Genomic DNA, 22,773 nt, shown 5'->3' with positions numbered 1-22,773 from the left:
CCCAGAAGCCCCCATGCCGTGGGCTGATTCCCAGAGTGGGCAGCAGGGGAGGGGGATTCTGCCCCTGAGCCCCCTCAGGTGAGAGCCCACCTGCAGAGCTGCCCCAGCCCTGGGGGCAACAGCAGAAGGACGTGGAGCTGCTGGAGAGAGCCCAGAGGAGGCCCTGGAGCTGCTCCAGGGCTGGAGCCCCTCTGCTCTGGATCAGGCTGGGAGAGCTGGGAATGTTCCCCTGGAGAAGGGAAGGAGCCAGAGAGAGCTGCGAGCCCCTTGCAGGGCCTAAAGGGGCTCCAGGAGAGCTGCAGAGGGACCTTTGGCTTGTTTGGACAGTGGCTGAGGTCACTTGGTTTGTTCAGCCTGGAGAAGACTGAGAGGAGACCTCAGGACTTCGTTCTGAGGCATAGAGGGGGCTGACACAGATCTCTCTGTGGCCAGGGACAGGACCCAAGGGAATCACTTGAAGCTGTGTCAGGGGAGGTTTAGTTTGGATATCAGGAAAAGGTTCTTTCCCCAGAGGGTGGTCAGACACTGAACAAACTCTCCAGGGAATGGTCACAGCCCCAAGGCTGCCCGAGCTCTGGGAGATTTGGACAATGTACTCAAGCACAGGGTGGGATTGTTGGGGTGTCCTGTGCAGGACCAGGAGTTGGACTCAGTGATCCTTGTCAGTCCTTTCCAATTCAGCATATTCTGTGATTCTGTGATCTCTACTGCACAATAGGACACAGTTTCTGACCATAAAGAACTTTTTGCTTAATACCAGGGGAGCCGCACAATAAAAAAAAACCGGAGCCACAGCATGTTTAATGCACCTACAGTTACACCAAGTCACTCAGTTTTAGTCTTGTCTGGACCAGAGCTCCACACCAGTGGAGTACTGTGAAGGGATTTTGCCCTGTGTGTTGAGTGGCTAATTACAGTATTTATTTTTTTTTCTTCTTTACAGGCCAAACACAATCCTCAGGCTTCGATTCAATCACTTTGCCACAGAGTGCAGTTGGGACCACTTGTATGTGTATGATGGAGACTCAATTTATGCTCCCTTACTGGCAGCTTTTAGGTAAGTTCCCCTTGGTGAGACTGTTAACTGTAGCCAGTGGTATTTTCTTAAAATAGAGTCTGACTTAAGTATGGCTTCTAACATTGTAAACATGATCCAGTAATCCAAATGTATAACACTGCAAGTGCAGCACATATAGCCAGTGTCCTTTTGTGCACTGTTTGTCAGCATAAACAATTAAGGAGTTGTTTTTCGCTTTTACAATGAACAAGTCATGTCACTGCTCTGTAGCATGTAAGTATTATGTTTTCTTTTCCAAATCCTGATTCTTTGAGAGACAAAAAAATTATTGTCATCTGTCTGGGCTAGAGATGATTTGGTGTGCAGGCTCCTTTGAGAGGAGAAAACTGCCCCTTTTATGAGTTTGAACATGATTTAGGAGTTAAACTTGTAGTGTGTCAATGCAGACAGAAGGGCAAAAGCCAGCTAATGTTGTAGACATGGAGGTCTCATGGAATTATGTGTATCTTTTACGTACCTTAAACTTTAAACTTTTAAACTATTTGGAACATGTTCAGGAACAACAACGATGGATCAACCTTGTAAAAACAGAATCACAGGATCGTTTGGGTTGGGAGGGACCTTAAAGCTCATTCAGTGCCACCCCCTGCCATGGGCAGGGACACCTCCCACTGTCCCCGGCTGCTCCAAGCCCCAATGTCCAGCCTGGCCACTTCCAGGGATCCAGGGGCAGCCACAGCTGCTCTGGGCACCCTGTACCAGGACCTCACTACCCTCACAAGGAATTGGGATCCTTCCCAATATCCCATCCATCCCTGCCCTCTGGCAGTGGGAAGCCATTCCCTGTGTCCTGTCCCTCCATCCCATGTCAAATGTTCCTCTCCAGCTCTTGATGTGTAAAAGTATCCATTCTGCCAATAGGTTACAGGTATTTGGCTTGTGATGAGAGATCAGTGTGGATGCTGGTGAACAATCGACATTTCATGCTGAGACCTAAATGTAACTTGTGCATTTCTGTATTTCAGTCTCATAGTCACACCACCACCCTATGCTTTTTATTCTTTAAACTGAAATTAGGAAAATAATCCTAAGTTATCTATGGAAAAAACTAACGGTTCCCCTGGGACTCTGCTTGTTCCAAGTGGCTGCGTAACTATTTCCAGAATTAACCTGCTGCTGGGCTTCCTCTCATTTGTGAAATAAAGATCTAAAAATACTTTGTGTTTGTTCTAGAAAATCTTTGTAGTGTCTATGAGAGAAGATCAACAGAGGAACAAAAGTTGATAAAAATTTAAACCACCACATGTGGTTTTTTGGTCTTCAACTGCAAGTGTAGAGTTGTTTTGGAGTGAAGGAATGTTTCCCATAAAGCTTCAGACTAACGTGAGGTCAAAAAGGACACGTCATTTGAAGAAGAAACAACCTTCTCTCTCCTAAAATCCTCCAAAAACCTGGCAATGCCACCTGGAAGTGCTCTCTTGGTATCATGCCCTGATTGATGTGCAGGAAGAGGAGGAAATGTCATCTTGACCCAAAGTCATTTTGTTCTAATCAAGCTATTTTTTAATACACTGGTGAAAAGGTGAAATGATGATGATTTGTGCCTGCTGTTTCTTGTGTGCTTTCCAAAAATTAATAGGCTTTTAAAACTGAAGTTATAAGTAGTTCACAGTACAGTTATGCTGTAGTTCACCATCACACAGTTATGGTTCAGACTGGGAAATCTTCTGTAAATCAGGAAGCCTGGGCCTGAGGACAAGCAGACGTGAGCTTAGTACAAAAACGTTTTTGAGGTAGGGAAAAAAAAAAATCCAATTTTTAAAAAAATTGCTTCTTTAGATGGCGTTTGAATTTAACCTCATTAGCACTGAGCTGTGGTGTTCAGTAATCCAAGTTCAGGAAATGGCAGATGCTTCTCATTTTGGTGAGGTACCAGAAAGCATCTGGTGAAAAACACCTTTCTCTAATACAAAATGAATGCACTGGAGTTTTTTAAGGGCAGTGTTCATGTTTTCTCAATTTACTTGGGTTATATTAAATTTATTATTACCATAACTATATTTCCTTGTTCGTGATTTTTTGCACCCTGCCAGGAGATTTGCAAGATTGAGCTTTGTACGGTTGGACCCTGTAAACTTTCAGGGTTTGTTGATAAGCACTAGAAATTCCTTCCTCTCTGAACTCAGTTTTTGTTCCCTCCCTGGCTTTTTACAGCAGTTCCCTGAGCCTTCACTTCCTTCACTGCTCTCATTTGTTTTCTTGACCTTCTGATGCTTATTTATGTTTGTTCACAAGATGATATTTATCCTGAATATATATCTATCTTGTATATATGTAAGATGATCTTGGAAATCCTCGGCACTGGATTATAGGGAAGCTTTAAATTGGTTTTAGCAGTTTTTAACAGCAATAAATATTTGCATAATGGCAACATTTACACAGTTCAAGTGTCTGCACAGACTAAACTCCTGGTAGTCTGAGAGCCCCCAGAGCTGCCTGGTCCTGCACATTATGCTTTTTTTTATTAAACAGCATTAAAAATATCTTTGCTGGTTTGTATTTGTGATCATGGGCACAATGAGACTGTGTAAACGTGCTGCTTCAAAAATGCAATACAAGAACATGGAAACAAATGCAGCATGTTTGCCAGCACTGATGAAGAAATCTGAATTAGATAAACTCCACTCAGCACCTGTGAACTTTGTTGGTTTTGTTAACTTTACACCACATTAAACATTTACCAGAGCTGGTTTTGCACCTTTGTTTTAATTTTGCTGTGGTTGGCAGGGGGTGTTTTCCTCATCAAACCCAGTTGTTCTTGTGCAAGACCTTTGGCAATGGCCCAGAAGCTCCTGGTGGTTGCTATCAGGTGCCAGATAGATGGTCATGTGAGCCCTTGTTCCCTCAGGAAACAGGATCAGCTCCCCATCCTTTTGTTACTTGCTGGCTAATATGGCACTTGAGTGCCCAAATTTGAGTGTAGGGTTGAGTTGGGTTGGAAGGGTCTGATCTGTCTCTCAAAGTAGGGCGACAGTCAGAGCCCTTTGCTCAAGACTTCGTCCAGTCAAGGTGTGAATTTATCTTTAGGATGGAGATCTCGTTGATCCTCTGGGTCAGTGGTCCAGAGATTGGTGTTAAAAAATAAAAAGAATGGTAAAAAATGAATCTAATAGTAATGTCTAGTCACAATATCTTGCTGCAACCTGTGTGTGTGGCCTCCTGTCCTTTTCTTGTGAACCTCTGGCATTCCCTTCTCTCTGATCTTTCCTGGGGTAGTTGAGGTCTGAAATTGGATTTCACCCTTCTTCAGCCATCTCTCCTTGAAGGTAAAGACACCTCACTCCTTCTACCTCTCCTTGTACATAGATCGTATGGTTGACCTGCCTCTATTTTTTCCTACTATTCCCTCAATTGTTTGCCAGAAATTGTAACTGACCTTGCTGCCATGGGAACGTGTATCCAGCTTGGGGGCCTCCAACAGCAGCAGGATGTGGAGCTGCCAGAGCAAGTCCAGAGGAGGCCACGGAGATGCTCCAAGGGCTGGAGCTCCTCTGCCATTGACACAGGCTGGGAGAGCTGGGTGTGTTCCCCTGGAGAAGAGAAAGTTTCAGGGGGACCTCAGAACCCCTACCAGTGCCTAAAAGGGCTCATGAGAGCTGGAGAAGGACTTTGGACAAGGGCCTGGAGTGAGAGGACAAGGGAGAATGCCTTCCCACTGCCAGAGGACAGGATTAGATGAGATATTGGGAAGGCATTGTTCCCTGTGAGGGTGGCAGGCCCTGGCACAGGGTGCCCAGAGAAGCTGTGGCTGCCCCTGGATCCCTGGCAGTGCCAAAGGCCAGGCTGGACTTTGGGGTTTGGAGCAGCCTGGGACAGTGGGAGCTGTCCCTGCCCGTGGCAGGAGTTGGAATGAGATGATCCTTAAGGTCTCTTCCAACTTAAACTGTTCCATGATTCTGTGCTAACAACAGTCATGTAAGAACTGAGGAGGTTTTTTGGGCAAAGCCCCTGATCTGGAGGGTTCTGCAGGTGGACAGGCTTCCCTGTGGTGGTGCTGCAGCAGCTGGGTCTGTGTATAATGCAAAAAGGGAAGAAGGTTTCAAGAAAGATTGTACTTTGAGGTGCTGCCAGCTCTATAATGAATCTGTCGTCTATTTTTTTAGTAAGTCTTGTTGCAATGACTTTGTTTCCTTAAAAGTCCATGTTTGGGAGTCATCTTGCTTCATTTCAGACAATAAATTTGAGATGTCTCCTTGTATTCTCCTCCCTCCTTTTAAATTTTTTTTTCCTATTGTTTTATTTTTAGTCTTCTGTAATTTCTGTTTTTAGTTTGTTTAGTTTTACTCTTGTAGTTCTGAGTATAGATGAGATGCATGGACTGGTTTTTAGTAACAGAAATCTTGCCATTTTGTGTACATGTGTGTCCAGATAGATCAAAGTATTTAAAAATTAGGATAATTGGATTTTGATGGATTGCAAAGCTTATTTTTCAGTATCATCTTTATCCTTTTACTCCTCCGTGACCTCTGCTCTGTGTTTTCTCTCTTTCCTTTTGTGACTCCCAATTTTGCTTGTTTTCTGCCCAGTAAAATGTCTCATACTTCTGATCTCTAACAGGTTGTGTCTCAGGAGGAAATGAGGAATATACCAGTACTGTGATACTCACATAGCAAATCCAGGAAAAGTAATAGAGGAGGTGCCCTTTGTTTTATATTATTCTGGTTTTTCAACGGTCTAGGGCAAAGAACAGGGCAGTGTGTGCAGGGCAATGGAGAAGTTGGGTCTCCTGGACATAATTGTGGACTTCAGTACTTGAAGTGAGCCTCCATATTGAGTTGGAGAGAGACTTTGGACAAGAGCATGGAGTGACAGTACAAGGAGGAATGGCTTCCTACTGACAGAGAGTAGGCCTAGATGGGATATTGGGAAGGAATTGTTCCCTGTGAGGGTGGGCAGGCCCTGGCACAGGGTGCCCAGAGCAGCTGTGGCTGCCCCTGGATCCCTGGCAGTGTCCAAGGCCAGGTTGGACACTGGGGCTTGGAGCAGCCTGGGACAGTGGGAGGTGTCTGTGCCCACGGCACGGGGCTGGAGCAAGATGATCTTTAAAGTTTCTTCCAACCCAGGCCATTCTGTGTTTCGTTGATTCTGTGATACTGTTTTATTTTCTGCCACTGACTTCACAAATCCATCTTACAGAAAATAGATGTTCTTTCAGTGCAAAGCAGAGGTTTGCCTTTCTCTGGGTGTCACTGGGCAGCTGAGCTGAGTAGGAGTGTTTATTTGCTTTGGAGTAGAGATGGTTGCAAAATGTTTTGAAACCTTATGAAAGGAAATAAAAGCAGAGTGTTGTGAAACATGCTAATCGTGGCCAGAGTTGCTCAGAGATTCTGGATCATAATTTAAAGGAAGTTTTGCGTAATCCTTTATCATTCTGATTCTGCGTATTGGATTCTTCTTCATGGCAGATGTAAATTCTGTTTGTGCGTCTGTTTATTCCATATGATGCTGGCAGCATTCTTGTCAAACAAATCCCAGATTTGAGATTTGAGATTTGTGATTTCTGTGATAGTCCTTTCATTGGAAAGATTATTGAAGGGAATTTTTGTCTTGCCTTCCATCTATTTTGCCCTGTAATATCAGTGATAAGTGCTGAAGAAGAAACCAGAACAAAGACATTTTTTTCTTGTCCCTGACCTGCAGTTTTCCTTACCCAAATTATTTTCAAATGTCTGTTTTCCCGTGGTGGCGGTATAGTGTCCTACAGTTTCCATTACAAAGGAATCTTATGAACCAAACAAAAGTTTGTTAGGCTTTTTGTTCTTTGGTTTTATGGGAGATGGTCTTCTGGGAGAGATAAACTTCGGAAGTCTCAAATGTTGAGAATGAAACAAGGCACCTCTTCCAGAGAGAGGAAAATAGAATTAATTTTGCCTTTTAATCCCATATCCTTGAGAAGCAAATGAGCAGCGGGGGGAAATCCGGCTTTCTCATAAGGAAATATTTATTGAACTGCATATCTGCAGATGTGCTGGAGGTGTTTAGCCAAAATGTGGGATCAGGTTCCAGTGATTTTATGGCGTGTTAGTAAAATGTCCACTGTAAGACTTGTTGTGTGCAGGAAGGGCTGTTGTGCAGTTTGCAGTGTGATCCCATTGTAGGTTGCTCATTCATCTGCTGGTTTTGGTGCAAATACCCCAAAATCTGTAGCAAAAAGGATCGCTGGGTGTCTGTTCTGTTCTTGGAGCACACCATTGTATTGTACTGTGGGGACAGAAAAATTCAGGTCACCAAAAAATGCTTTCCAGGTGGTATTAATGGATGCTGTGGATAGATGGGAGTGATTTCCTTGAGTGGATAAACTCATTTACCCTGTCCTAGGAAACTGTTTTCAACGGCATTTCTATTCTAAATAGATGTGGAAAGAGGAAAAGTAAGTTCTTTTCGGGGGAGGAATTCTTTTCATCATTGCTTTTTAGTTGATGGTGGCCTTGGATACTCAGGAGTTGCAGGGCACGGGACAAGGCTCAGCTGTTTTCCCAGGAAAGCGGCTGGAGCTGCCTCTGGTTCCCTGCCTGAAACACTCCACTCTGCGACTTGAAGTCTCTACTTGTCACAAAGCTTCAACTTTGCCTTTGAAAATGGAAGTGAGGCTGAGGAAAGATGGATCTGTACAGGAAAATAGCAGCTGACTGTGAATAGAGGGTGGTAGGCAATGTGCTGTGCATGGATAAAGGCTTTTAAAAACGTAAATTCAATAGACTTTGAATTTGTGCCAGCTTTGATGCCTGTTGTATGAGAGAGGAATTAACTTTTTCATTTTTTTAATTGTCAGGCTTCTGTTAAATGAAGAATAAACATTCCCTTTTAGATACAAAGTATTTAGTGCAGTAGGTAAATAGGTAGTAGTTACTTTTTTCAAAGCTCATTGAGTTTCCTTGTCAGTTTACTACAATTATTTTGACAAACCATTGTATAAATCTGTAGTGTGTCCAGTCTGGAATACTGTAGATAGTCTTGCCCACCATCTTTGCTTCTCTCTGCCACTCCTGGAAAATGAAAAGGCTGTAGGATCTCAGAGAACCTGGAAGGGTGAGAGAAACATCCAAGGCGTCCAGAAGTGTGAAGCAAAGAATGAGGTGGGAGTTGGGAGTGTGCCAGACTTCTAGGATAGAAAAGACAACAAATGTGGATGTGATGAGTCAGGTGGAGCTTATAAAAGAAGAGATGACAGGAAGATGTGGTGCAGTTGACGTGCCTGAGGGGTGAGATTGCATCCAGAGGGACCTGGACAGGCCCAAGGAGCAGCACCTCCTGAGGTAGGAACCTCATGGGGTTCAACAAGGTCAAGTGCAAGGTCCGGTATCAGATTGGAGCAGTCTCGAGTACCAGAAGAGACTGGGGGATGGAGGGATTGAGAGCAGCCATGGGGAGAAGGACTTGGGGATGCTGGTGGGTAAGAGACTGGATGTGCCCTGGCCTTGTGAGCTGGGGCCGAGAATGCCCCCCGTGCCCTTGGCTGATCCCAGAGTGGGCAGCAGAGGAGGGGGATTCTGCCCCTGAGCCCCCTCAGGTGAGAGCCCACCTGCAGAGCTGCCCCAGCCCTGGGGCCAAGAGCAGAAGGACGTGGAGCTGCTGGAGAGAGCCCAGAGGAGGCCCCGGAGCTGCTCCAGGGCTGGAGCCCCTCTGCTCTGGAGGCAGCCTGGGAGAGCTGGGAATGTTGCCCTGGAGAAGGGAAGGAGGCAGGGAGAGCTGCGAGCCCCTTGCAGGGCCTAAAGGGGCTCCAGGAGAGCTGCGGAGGGACTGGGGCAAGGCATGGAGGGACAGGAGGCAGGGAATGGCTTCCCAGTGGGAAAGGGCAGGGATGGATGGGATGTTGGGAAGGAATTGCTGGCTGGGAGGGTGGGGAGGCCCTGGCACAGGGTGCCCAGAGCAGGTATGGCTGTCCCTGGATCCCTGGAAATGTTCAAGGCCAGGTTAGATGGGACTTGGAACACCCTGGTCTAATGGAAGGTTTCCCTGCCCATGGCAGTGGGTGAAATAAGATGAGCTTTAAGTCTCTGGTTTAAGCTTCTAATGCAAACCAGTCTGTGATTCTATGACTGACTGCTCTTATTTCTCATAGAAAAGGAACCCGAGAGGCAGCAAGTCAAAAATGAGTAGAATAATCCTTTCTCTGTTGTTGTGGACTTAAATTGTTAACCTTACTGCTGCAGATTTTTTCAGGTGAAAAGCATATAAATTATTAAGAAAGGAATTGGATAGAAGCATGGATGAATGGTTTATTTAACTGTGCTGACTTGGGTGCATTCTCCAGGTCTAAGCATCTGAACTGGATGTCTGGAAGCTGGATTACGCATCAACAAAATGCTCTGTACTTGCTTGATTTGTCGCAACCTTTCCCAATCATTTTTGTAGCCCACAGTCAGGAGGAAATCTGGGCTCAGCAGACCTTTAGTTTGACTTTGTAATACAGATTTTATTCTTTTGGGACACATTAATTTCTGTTTCCAAACATGCCACCTTGTTTTATGAATCGGACCTGCTTAATTCATTGCTGAGTAACAAGGGAGGGAAAGGTTCTTGATAAGGATCACTAACATTCTAGATAGCTTCAGATTTTCTCAGGTTAAATACTTTTGATAGATATTTATTTATGATTCCACAAATTCATTATACTTCAAATAATGGAAGTATGTTGAGTTTCAATTATTTTATTAGTACTGGTGCATTTACTCTTGTTGCTTTGCTCCCTTTTATTTCTCTTCTAATACTGTTCTTTTACTTTTCCAGTGGTCTTATTGTTCCTGAGAAAGACAGCAATGAAACAGTACCCGAAGTTGTAGCTACTTCTGGATATGCTCTTCTACATTTCTTCAGTGATGCTGCCTATAATCTCACAGGGTTTAACATCACCTATAAGTAAGTGGCTCCACTCCACAGTGATGCTGCAAGTTGAGCAAAAGGAGATTTCTTCTTTTCTCACTTTTGTCTTGAAATAAACAATTGCCATTGAAGTGTGTAATTATGAGCAGACACCTGAAATTTGATTTTTATCTTTATTATACCCTTGCAACAGCTAATAAGTGGCGTGTGCTCAATGTTACAACTTGTCAGTGTGGACAAATGTTTGCTCCAAGAGACATCGTATTACTTGTTTTATGTTATTAGATCAGTGTATCTAATCAAGAAGAATTGATGTATTTTGTGCATGTCTGTGCTCTTTGTGCAGAGATACTTCTGCACAAACACACTTTTCCATCAGCCACACATTTCACTTGAGACACTGGGCTGTACCTGCTCTTGAGGATCCTCATCCTTGGGATGCTCTTTCTTATTCAATCCCTGGATTGAATCCCTTAATCCGGTTTCTTTTTATTCTGGAATGGTTTTATATTCTTTCTTTCATATTCTGAATAGATGGGTGCCTTCTGTTCACTGACATGTATTTAGTCCTCATTGATGAGCTTTTTAAAAGTAATTCTGGTGTGCTCCCTAATTTTAGAAAGGTTTTATCTTGAAGTAAATGTATCGACATACTCACAGAGATGGAAGCTTTTGCTTCTCTAGGGATCATGAGCTTTGAAATCTTTTGCTCCTGCAGGTGCAAGTTATGTTTGTGCCACACTGGGAGATTTAACTTGGGAGTAACCTGCAGAAGGTCTCACCTCTTTCAGAAAAAACAGCTGGAAAAACAGTCACAACTGACTTTTTGCAAAAATTGAGTTTCTCTTAAAATGAGGAGCTTAGTTTTTGAGTATCAAGTCTCGGTGCTTTCATCCTTAGTAAGAACATAAATATGTGCTTAATAATGCACATAATAGTGAATTCTTTGAAAAATAGGGGGCATCCAGAACCCCCTGAAAGCTCCAGAAGAAGATGAGGAGCCTTTGCAAAGTTACTTGAATCAGAGGAGCTAAAGCAGCAGCATGCTCCAAGTCTGGCTGATTGCGTAAACCAGGACTCCATCTACTGCCAGCTGTTGGGTTTGCACCATTGCAATAAAATATTCTATCCAAGAACAATATTCTTTTAATTCTTCACTTTCTTCATAATTTCAAACAATTTTCAAGTGCTGTTTTGTGTTCTGGTTCTTAGGTTTCCTTGTTACATTTTTTTCAGCAATTAGATTAAATGGTACATTTGTTTCTTTTAACTGTCTTCATAGTTACTACTGGGTGTAGGTCCTCAACAAACACTTGTGAAATTATGTCTTGGAGCCAGTGACAGTGAGAATAATGGGTAGTAATCCCCATCTGTGAATTATACTGGTTGGTACACCAGCAAAAACCGGAGTCTGGAAATTAATAGGATCTCAAAATTTGGACCTTTACCAAGGATGTATCTGGTTTTGCCTCAGCTACATTGCACATATTATAAAATCAGAAATTATTCAAAGCAGGCATGTCTTTGGCTTAGGTTTCATCTCCACTGTGTTCTCTTGGTAAGCAGATCCCAGAATAGCACCTGATTGTGAGCAGTTTAAGTATAAATTTCACAGACACCACAGCAGCCTTATACTTTGATTAAATTCCTCCCTTACTGTTGGGTGTTTTAAGGCAAGTAATTTGCTTTACAAATGGCTAAAAATCATTGATAATTTTCTCAGAGGAGCTGAGAGTTTAACTTGTGAAATGAAGCAGTTCTGTAGGAATAGAATACACATCTCTTCAGATCCATCACACCAGCTACCAGATGACAGTCTCTTGGTTTGTAATGATTTGTATTAACTTTGTTCAGCGTCACTCTTGCCTTTGTTAATAAGTCTTGGGGATCTGCTTCCTTCCTGACAAACTGCTCTGTCCCCAGTTTCAATATGTGTCCCAATAACTGCTCTGGCCGAGGGGAGTGCAAGCTCAACAGCAGCACCAGCGCTCTGCAGTGTGAGTGTGCCGCATACTGGAAGGGAGAAGCTTGTGACATCCCCTACTGCACCGAGGATTGCGGGGCCCCTGAGAGAGGCCAGTGCAACTTCAACGACTCTAAAGCGTGTGTGTGCTCTGCAGGCTGGCAAGGTGAGTGTCCTGGTGGGGATAGAGAACTTCGGGGATGCCTTTTCTATGTGTGGAACTGGAAGTTTAATTGGGAGTACGTGGGAATGTTCTGCATGACAAGTATTAGCATTTTGACTAGGAACAGAGTATCTGCTTTTTAAATTTGAAAGATCACATTTCATTTGGAAGGATGGATATGCTGGAGAGGAGGTCACAGAGAGGCTCCAAGGGCTGGAGCCCCTCAGCTCTGGAGGCAGGCTGGGAGAGCTGGGGATGTTCACCTGAAGAAGGGAAGGCTCCAGGGAGAGCTGCGAGCCCCTTGCAGGGCCTAAAGGGGCTCCAGGAGAGCTGCAGAGGGACTGGGGACAAGGGCCCAGAGTGCCAGGACAAAGGGGAATGACTTTAAATTGAAACTGGGTTGTTTTAAATTAGACATAAGGAAGAAATTTTTTAAAGTGAGGGGAGGGGAGGCCCTGGCACAGAGCCCAGAGCAGCTGTGGCTGCCCCATCCCTGGAAGTGTCCAAGGCCAGGTTGGATGGGACTTGGAGCACCCTGGTCTAGTGGAAGGTGTCCCTGCCCATGGCAGGGGTTGGAAGGGAATCCTTCCAACCCAACCCAGTCTGTGAGTCTGTGTTTTCTTACAATTGCTTTTAAGAGCAACTTCGTCACCATCCAAAGCGGAACCAACCCGTGGTATGCAGGCATCACTTCAAACCTCATTCCCATGCATCTAAAGGAAATTTGAACCTGGTTGTCATAGCTGACCTGTTTGAACATGTAAAATGCCTTGTTCTCATGTCCAGCTGATCTGATCAGCCATGCCCAACTTGGCAATGATTTGGGCTGAACATACATTTTTCCTTTGTAAAGACCTACTGACATGTAAGAGTTAGTGTCGTATTAAATGCAAGCAGCTACAGCAATGGTAGGAGATAGACCTCCAGCTGGAATAAAAGCTTTGGAAAAAAAGAGTTTTTAAACCTTCTTTTCCCAGGTCCTGGCTGTTCAATTGCTCTTCCTGCAAACCAATCGTTTTGGACCCGGGAGGAGTACTCTCTTCCAAAACTTCCTAGAGCATCCCACAAAACCGTCATCCATGACAATAAAATGTGGATTGTTGGAGGCTATGTCTTCAATCATTCTGACTCTCAGAAGGTTTTAGCGTGAGTATACACCCAGATAATAAAAACTAAAGAGAGGAACTTAGATTTGAGAGCTAACTTTGCTTTGGTCTATGCTTCATCTCCAAGGGAAAACAACTGTAATAAAAACTAAGGCTCATGTTTGAGATGGGGGAAAATCTTGCTAAGGGGTGCTAATTTGGGAAAAGAAAAGCATAAGGTTCCTGATGTTCAGTGAATTTTTGATTCATCTGTGTCTGACAGCATTTAACTATTCCCTGTGTATTTCTGGGCCAGCTCCTAAATTATATCTGGCCTCATATTCAAAGAGGGTAGTTTTGCTTCAGTGTTTTTAGCCCTTCCCTGTGTCATGTCTGTGTGACTTCAGAGTTTTGGGCTCCTTAATTAATGCATACTGATTACTCTGGATAGTTATCCATAGTGGATGGGATACCAAACAGGGAGTGGCATCAGGATGAGGACATTTATGCAATTGTTAGAGGAAATTTAACAGTGACTAAAATATCAAGTAATAATTGTGTGCTTCATGGAAATACTCCACTAAAAAAATGCAGCTTTTGTATTGTATTTGGGCAGATCCAGACAAAAGCTGGATTTTTTTCCAGGGATACTCGCATACCTCACTTGGATGAACCTAAGTGAGAGCTGTGTATTCTGCACTCACGTCCGGAGGTAACGGTTCTTATAGGGGAAGAGGAGCTGAAAACACGCATTTAAATGTAGAACACTTGCTAGATGCACCCACAATTTACTCCTCCAAAGTCACACCTCGTTTTTTAATAGGATACCCTATGGCTTTGTTGAATGCTTTCTCAGAGATTATTTTATCTCACAAGGCTCTAAGCATGGCAAGTATAGTGCATTATTTTAGATAAAAAGCCACAAGCCATTTTCAGGGCAGAGGGCTTATGTTATTTCAAGCATGAATGGCAAAGACATAATTAAAAAGTGCTTTTTAAGCACTGGCAGATTTTTTTTGATTAAGTATTTGGAAATTACCTAAGTTTAGTGCAAAGTTTTCATACTGTTTTGAGGGAGAGGTGGTGTAGGTTATCACAGCTTAATAGGCAATGCATTAGCTCTTGGGTTTGTATGGAAAAGAAAAGAGGGCAAAAGAAATCAATATGTGGATGTTGAGTAATAGAGCAGGCTCAACTGGATTTTTTTAACCCATAAGTAGTCTGTATGAGCTTTGTGCATGCTGAAATCATGGCAGGATTTATTATTTTAGTAAATAATTATATCTAATATATTAAGTTGGTAGATAATTTTCCCCAAATCTTAGAAAGGACAAGCAATCATATTCTCAGCTTTAATGCCTATTCCTTGGAAAATAATTCCGTTTTTGTTACACAGGTATGATCTTATTTCTGAAGAGTGGCTTCCACTGAACGACTCTGTGAACACGGTAGAGATGAGATATGGTCATTCGTTGGCATTACACAAGGTAAGTTCAGTGTTCCAGACTCACTTCCCAGCTGTATCCCCTTCTTCTCTCCTGCTTCCCGCCCCTTATCACAGATCAGTCTTGCTTTGGGAGAAGTGTTCCTCATTCAGCGGCTTGTCCACGCTTAGGCCAGGCTGTATACTTGTGCTCTAGGGAATCCTTGGATGGGTGTCCTAGGAAGTCTGTAGTGCTTCTGCCTGTGTGTTCCTTCTTTGCCCTTTTTCCAGAGATTTTAAGGAGGACTGAGGTCAGTGAGTCCATAATTTCCTTCTTGCTGTCTGTGCTGACAAGACATGCCTGAGGCTGAGTTTGCTGGAGTTCAGCTGGTTCTCCAGCTGCCTTTTATGTAGATCACATAAATATTTTTATGAGCTCTGTTGTCCAAGACACCAAAGCAGAGCTGGGGAATTAGGGATTTTTGTTTCTTGCTCTGCAAGTAAACTTGTGAATCTAATGTTCCAGCATCTGACACAGCAAGCAGATTTGACTGTTTTTATCTCCTTTCTCACCTGTGTGCCTTGCTGTGAGTGAAGGCCATGTGAGAGCAGGATGGGAAAGTCTTTGGAAAGGAAATGAGCTGAGCCATTATTGACCTTTGAGTTTTGGAATGTTATTTAGCTCAAACAGTGCAGACCTGTACAAAACTTAATTATAAGTACTCAAAAAATGCCACACACTGCCATTCACAGACAGAGCACTTGAAGAACCTCAAAGGATGGAAATTCATCATGGAATCACAAAATGGTTTGGGTTGGAAGGCACCTTAAAGCTCATCTAGTCCCAACCACCTGCCATGGGCAGGGACACCTTCCATTATCCCAGGGTGCTCCAAGCCCTGTCCAACCTGGCCTTGAACCCTCCAGGGATGGGGCAGCCACAGCTGCTCTGGGCACCCTGTGCCAGGGCCTCATTACCCTCACAGGGAAGAATTTCTTTCCAATATCCCATCTAACCTGGTCCTCTGCCAGTGTGAAGCCATTCCCTGTGTCCTGTCACTCCAGGCCCTTGTCCACAGCCCCTCTCCAGGGGACTTTATTAAGTAGCTTCAGACCAGTAGCTTCATTCCTTACCAAGTAGCTGTTTCCTAAATGCTAAACTCCTTGGCTTTATTTTGTCTGACTTCTTTCAGGATAATATCTACATGTATGGTGGTAAGATAGATGCAACGGGGAACGTGAGCAGCCAGCTGTGGGTGTTCCACATTTCCAACCAGAGCTGGGCCCCGGTGACTCCGAAGGCCAAGGAGCAGTACGCCGTGGTTGGACACTCGGCTCACATCGTCACTCTGCAGGACAACAGCACCGTCATGCTCGTCCTCTTTGGGCACTGCCCGCTCTATGGGTACATCAGCAATGTCCAGGAGTACAACCTGGGTGAGTGTGAGTGGGGCCCTCTGCCAGTCACTTGAAGTGTAAGAGTTGGTTTGAAAGTTATTTAAATTACTCATGTTCAGATAGCAAAACACAGGCAAATGTGTTGTCCTCCTCCTGTTTGTATTTACAAGAAGTTGAACCTAATGTATTTGTATAACCCAGTGAGCAGGCAGCCACGTGACTCCAGCTTTAATACACAGTGTTAGGTCCCAAAGACATAAAGCTGTAGTTGAGAGACTAAGCAGGACAACTGGGGGGCAATTGAGATTAATTTTCCTCTCTCCCTCTGAAAAAAACCCCCCACTTCTGTAGTTATTTTTTAATTCTGGAATTATAATAATGGCTGTAACAATTCAGACCAAATATCTGCTTAATACCTGATACTCATGTCCCCAGCAGCAGATGCTTAGGGAAAGAGATGCTGAATTTCTGGATTCCCATATCCCTGATAGATCTGACCCCCATATCCTGGAATAGTCCAGGCCCTGATTTTAGGATCCAGAGATTTCTAGTATCATCAGGGGAGAAGCACAGGAAGCTTTCCAGGTAAACCGAACTCCTGCCTAACTCAGAAATGGAGGCACATTCTGGGCTCCATGGACCAAGTTCACAACAGGAATGTGCTGGTTATTCTCAGAAATAGTGGCCCTGTCTGCACTTTGGACCTGTTATCTTTGTCCTCCAGTCATGCTCATCCAGAGGACCTACTGGAGCCTGATTCTCTGGTGTCCATGTGAGCGAGATTTCTTCCTCCAGGAGAAATGCAGAGAGAACCAGGGCGGGTAGGGCAGTGATTTGTTTGTGCCATGTGTGATCTTGCAGACTGTTAAATTCCTTTGCCTATTGTGTGCCTGCTCTGGCCTGGAGTTGGGAACCTTGTTTAGGGTTTCATTCAGCACTTCCTACAGAGATTTGGTGTATAATGTGGTATTTTTATTTCTGTTGCCATGATAATATGTCTAAAGTGCTTCAGACCAATGTTATTTTAGTGAGTGAGATATAGGATCATGAATCACATATTAGTTTTTAACGGCAGTGTTCTTCACAGTCAGACTTGGCTTCAGTGTTGTCTGGCTTTATATTTATATATTTACATACATATAAAAAGTAAAAGTGCTCTTGAGCCCCATTCCAAATCAAATCACAGTGCTGGCATTTTCATGTCATTGAAATGCAATCTATTGTTTGTCTACTTTTATTTCCCATTTACTTAGCTTGTCTGCAAAATATAATAAATGACTGTGGAAGAGCTATTTCTTTATTAAAAATAGCTAGCAACACTTCTTGACAACAAACTTCTTGAAGAATATTTTTGGATATGAAGTGATGGAGACAGTGTCTAGATCTGAGTCAGGGGAATCCCAATTTATTTCACCATGTTGATGAGTTTTTAATGGACAGAAATTAACCATGTTTTGTCACTCATATTTTTTAGTGACAAATACCTGGAGTATCTTACAGACTAGTGGAGCTTTGGTGCAAGGAGGATATGGTCACAGCAGTGTTTATGATCCAAATACAAGATCGATCTATATCCATGGAGGTTACAAAGCATTCAGTGCCAACAAGTACAGGCTGGCAGATGATTTGTACAAATATGAAGTTGATTCCCGTATGTGGTAAGTGGTTCTTCTTCTGTCTTTTTCCTGTTTACTACCCTATCAGTTTTGTTTGTAGTGAACAAGAGGATGGGTATTTGATAAGGGTACAGTGGTTTATGTCTACCTGAATTCAGGATAGATGCTGTGCTCTTGGATCTCTTGTTTTTATGTCCCTTTATGAATAGACAATCATATAATCAATATAATCAAGGCTGTGAACGAGCCAAGAAATCCATTTTAATATATTGTTTGATTCAAGCATGAAAGAAAAATATTTGATGTTTTTTTCTTGCTAACTGTACAGCCTGTGCATATGAGTGCAGTTACTGCAGTCAAGCGAGTGATAATCCATTCTGCAGTTAAGACTGTAAAAGAATTTCTATTATAACCCCATTTTCTTCTGGCTCTGTAACTGCTTGAAATGTTCATTTCTTAAGCTGAAATCTTCTGTGATTTGTTTCTGCCCAAAGGTGAGTTTTTTTAAAAAGCTATGTTCGCATTTCACAACTTGGAGCAACAGAGGTGAAATACATTTTCCTTAATTGTGTGTTTTTCTTAACGCTGCTTCTAAAGGCTCCTAACAAAGAGGAGACTGTCTTTTGGGTTAACGCATGTAAATTTGAGTCACTATATCTCTTATTGAGTGTTAAAATAGTTTGTGTTTCTGCAACATCTGTTTGTGAGTCTGTACTGATGAGTAAGGTAATGAGTGACTAATTTCCAACCCCCCTCCTTCCCGCTCAGTTGTACACACAGAAATAACCCCACTTCCTCTCCAGGTTAATTTGGTCTTCCACTTCAGCCATGGAGTGGACAAATCTGGCTGAGTAGGCAGAAACTTAACAAATGTGACAGTGTTCTTCCAAACTCCTGCAGCACCAATTTTCTTTTGTCACATTTATTTCATCAGTCTGGCAAGCCCTGTTGAACAAGTAGAGAGTGTAGGACTGCCTATTCATCTCTATCTCTGCCCTTTTTTTGTGTCACTGACTCTTTGTTTTATTCTTCAGGGATTTAGGCCCTCTCTTCCTTGTTAAATCCCATGAGCTTCCCTTGGGCCCACTTCTTGAGCTCCTCCGGGTCCCTCTGAATCGAATCCTGTCCCTCAGGCGTGTCAAGCACACTCTCAACTCGGTGTCCTTAGTGGAAGGGATGTTAAAGCTCAACCTGTTCCAGCCCCTGCCATGGGCAGGGACCCTGTCCACTAGACCAGGTGCTTCAAGTCCCATCCAGCCTGGCCTTGGACTGTGCCAGGGATCCAGGGGCAGCCACAGCTGCTCTGGGTACCCTGTGCCAGGGCCTCCCCACCCTTCCAGGGAACAATTCCTTCCCAATCTCCCATCCATCCCTGCCCTCTTTCCCACTGGGAAGCCATTCCCTGCCTCCTGTCCCTCCATGCCTTGGCCCCAGTCCCTCTGCAGCTCTCCTGGAGCCCCTTTAGGCCCTGCAAGGGGCTCGCAGCTCTCCCTGCCTCCTTCCCTTCTCCAGGGCAACATTCCCAGCTCTCCCAGCCTGATCCAGAGCAGAGGGGCTCCAGCCCTGGAGCAGCTCCGGGGCCTCCTCTGGGCTCTCTCCAGCAGCTCCACGTCCTTCTGCTCTTGGCCCCAGGGCTGGGGCAGCTCTGCAGGTGGGCTCTCACCTGAGGGGGCTCAGGGGTAGAATCCCCTCCTTCAACACAAATCCTCTCAGAAAAGTAGGAAAATCCTCCAAAAGATGACCCTTTGTGTTCAGTGTCATCAATCCTACTGATTGAAGTTGAGGTCAGTGCTGAGTTTGATTAGTGCTTCCCATGATTTAGTCACCGATGAGCCAGCGTGTTGTGCAGGGCTCACAAGCTGCAGGGCTCCATTTTCAGGAGCTGTATAGATTTCCTTAAAATAGAATTTTTACTTCTAAGCAACAGATGCTGCCCAGTGTGAAAGAATTATTTGGGTTCCTGTAAAAGCAGAGTTACTATAAAATATTGGAGTCTTCCCAGGCTGACTTTGCTCAAAAGCCAAGTTAGTGTGAAAACTTGAGAATCCCTAGGGAAAGAATTGATGATTTGAAGATCTGTAGCTTTGGAAAGAGGCTCTCATGGATGTATTTCTCCTATAAATTGGCAAAGCAAATGGAAAGATGAGAATGAAATTACAGGAGGAATTGAATAGTGTGGAATGTAATTGTTAAGCACCTCATTAGGAAAAGTAGTTAGATACTATTACCCTCCTCCCTGCACCCTCAAAATGTTCTTCAGCTTGGATTTATGGAGTGTTTTGTCTTTGCCAGGTACTTACCAGTCTCATTAATACATATATTTTTATTTCTGAAGGACTATTCTGAAAGACAGCCGATTTTTCCGGTACTTGCACACAGCTGTGATAGTGAGTGGGACCATGCTGGTGTTTGGAGGAAACACTCACAATGACACCTCCATGAGCCATGGAGCCAAGTGCTTTTCTTCAGATTTTATGGCATATGATATCGGTAAGTTCTAGCAGAAATAATAACAAACCCTCAAATACTTGGCTATTCCAACAGAGATGTCTTCAGTTTGCCTTCAGAATGACTGGTTTACATGCTGGGTATTTCATCCCAAATGGTGCTGGGCACAGGGATGTGCAATCAGGAGAGGCTCATTAGCTTGCTACAGAATTCCAAGCAAATGAGGTGAGTGATTTCCAGTTCCAGACAACAGCAGTTCCTTCGTCAACAGTTTATACACAACCTTGGGCATTAAAAATGAGGTTTTAAACTGTGTATTGTTACAGAATCATAAAATCATAGAATCATTAAGGTTGGAAAAAACCTTTAAGATCACCAAGTCCAACTGGCAACCCAGCACTGCTATAATTTTCACCACTAAACCATGTCCTCAAGTGCCACATCCACACCTTTTTTGAACACTTCCAGAGATGGTGACTCCATCACTGCCCTAGGCAGCTTGTTCCGGTGATTTGCAACCCTTTGCATCAAAAAACATTTCCTAATATCTAATCTGCATCTTCCCTGGCACAACTTGAGGCTGTTTCCTGTCCTGCTGTCTCAGCCGTAAATCTCTCCTGATGTTTTGAGTGTGTTTTAATCTATGATGGATCAAAAATTCAGGTTCTTAGGACAGTTACAAACACTAGACCCTGCTGAAACTCACCTTGTACAGTGCACACTCTTGTTTTATCTTCTTTATTCAATAATAAAGCCAAATTTTAGGTTGGATTTGCTGAGTTTCAATAGCCAGGAGAGGGCAGCATTTATTTGTGGATTTGGATTCCAGTGACTATGAGTTTAAGAAGAACAAGGAAAGAAGAGATGAAATTACCTAAAAGAAGTTACATACACACACAAATAATTCACACTGGGGAAAAACCCCATTCTGTACTCTGACATTTGCCTTTCGCTCTCAGAATGCCCCAAATGTGGGTTCCCTGAAATAATCATGTAAATCTGAAATGTCCAAGTGACTGTCCACTGAGATCCCACTCCTGGTTTGTGAGAGGAAAGTGCAAGTGAATACTTGGATCATCAGGGTTTGGTATCCTTGTGCCATTTTGCTCTCTGTTACAGCAGTCATTCCATTCTGCCTCCTGTGATTTCCAGTCACATCCCTTTGGAATTTTTGTGTGCTCATAACTGGCTTTATTTTGATTTATTTTTTAATTGAAGAATTAAAATGGGATATTCGACCAGATGGGATGGGGCTTGGAGCAGCCTGGTCTAGTGGAAGGTGTTCCTGGCCATGGCACAGAGCTGAAATGAGATTGTCTTTAAGGTGCCATCCAGCCCAGAGTATTTTGTCATTCTGTGGCAGTCATGAACAGTTTGATTTTTTAAACTTTGGTAGCAATGGTGATAGATTTTTCTTTCTGCATTCTGCTATCTGCCCTGACCTACTGAACTCTCTGTTAGGTGTAAAACACAAATTGCATTAATTTGACAAAATATCCCAATAATGATGTTCATTTTGATTCACTTTAGGTAACAGGCAGGTTCATGTTACATGACATGAGTGGTGTAGTCAACATCCCCCATTCTTACCAGAAGCTCACTGACATGGGGAGCTTACATTGATTTTACTTCACATGATGGGTGAGAGGTGTTCTTGAGTCCCCTCATTCCTTAGAGAAGAGACTCTCAGCCTGAAAAGAGCAGCTTTTTTTTCAGAAATAAGACCACTACTTCTGTTCTCTTCACTGCGGGAACAGAATCGTGCCCATTGTGCATGATTTTCCTTATCCCATGTGACTAGGAATAAATTAGGGCGGAGGCTCATCATTTGTGTCACAGCAGAAATACCTTTTCAGTGGTTCTTCATGCATGATCTCTGCAGTAATCAATTACCCTGGTCGTGCTCATGTTGGTCTCCATGGGAATAAGCCCATATAGCCCCCCCTGTTATCTATCCCTTGATGTTCCCAAGGCACAAGTTACCCAGGAGAAAACCAAGCAAGGTCGGTTGATACTGGAGGCCTTCAGTGGAGAGGCTTAATAATTGTCTTTATTTCCTACTTTTATAGTATGCTGTCTGGCTGGTTTGCTCATTTTTTACATCTCGTTGATTAGTGATCATGACTGATTAATGATCATAGTGATGGTTGGAAGACTGGAGAGAAGTGGAATTAAACCCAGTCTGAAACAAATGCTTCAAACTCAGGTCTTCTCCTTAACCTTTGCCATTAAAACTTATTTTGGTAGTAACTAATTTTATTTACATCATCAAATTTTTCTGGTTTTCCCTCCTCAAATTTCCAAGTAGTCAGAGCACATGCACTGAGTATTGTGAGGACAAAAAAATCTTTTATCTGTGTGGGGCAATGCCAACAGCTTGCACTGAGATGGTGAGCAATAAAAGTTCTTGAATGCTTCTTATCATTTATTCTCTGGTTGACCAGGTTGGGGCATATTCAGTCCAAATTGTCCAGGTACTGCCTAGTTTGGGAAGGTTTCAGGGTAACAATCCAGCTGTGTGCATGTGCTATTCTTGTTGATTCTCAGGACAAGCCTTTCGATTGTTGACATTTGGGTTGGTGAGCACTTGGGCAGAGCTGTTTCGCAGTATTTTCCCTGTTTTCTGCACACTGAAATGGCCATTTAGCTCTTCCTATCCCCCAAATTGGTCTGTCTGGCCTTTGTCAAAAAGTTTCCTGCTCTGCAGCAGCTTTGGGTGGAAAAATGCCTGATGTAATCTTCTACCTCCTGCTTAATGTAAAGGTGCTACTTTTAT

At 43.5% G+C, this 22,773-nt stretch overlaps 1 protein-coding gene across 3 annotated transcripts in view; it reads left to right on the top strand.

The window, feature by feature from the left end:
• ATRN (attractin) overlaps window positions 1-22,773 on the top strand; it is a 153,847-nt gene that overhangs the window by 42,664 nt on the left and 88,410 nt on the right. For all 3 annotated transcript variants that reach the window (XM_042021968.1, XM_042021969.1, XM_042021970.1), the window contains 8 exons: window positions 944-1,057; window positions 9,809-9,937; window positions 11,825-12,030; window positions 13,005-13,173; window positions 14,509-14,599; window positions 15,729-15,972; window positions 17,408-17,591; window positions 19,885-20,039. In XM_042021968.1, the coding sequence (XP_041877902.1) occupies window positions 944-1,057; window positions 9,809-9,937; window positions 11,825-12,030; window positions 13,005-13,173; window positions 14,509-14,599; window positions 15,729-15,972; window positions 17,408-17,591; window positions 19,885-20,039 (1,292 nt within the window). The remainder of the gene's footprint in view (window positions 1-943; window positions 1,058-9,808; window positions 9,938-11,824; window positions 12,031-13,004; window positions 13,174-14,508; window positions 14,600-15,728; window positions 15,973-17,407; window positions 17,592-19,884; window positions 20,040-22,773) is intronic.

This window comes from Corvus kubaryi, unplaced genomic scaffold, assembly GCF_017639235.1.
Source record: "Corvus kubaryi isolate FWS band 111438036 unplaced genomic scaffold, C.kubaryi_AGA036_p1.0 37182, whole genome shotgun sequence".
NCBI lineage: Eukaryota > Metazoa > Chordata > Aves > Passeriformes > Corvidae > Corvus > Corvus kubaryi.
Note: the sequence above shows the minus strand (reverse complement) of the source record. Positions and strands in the feature narration are given on the sequence as shown.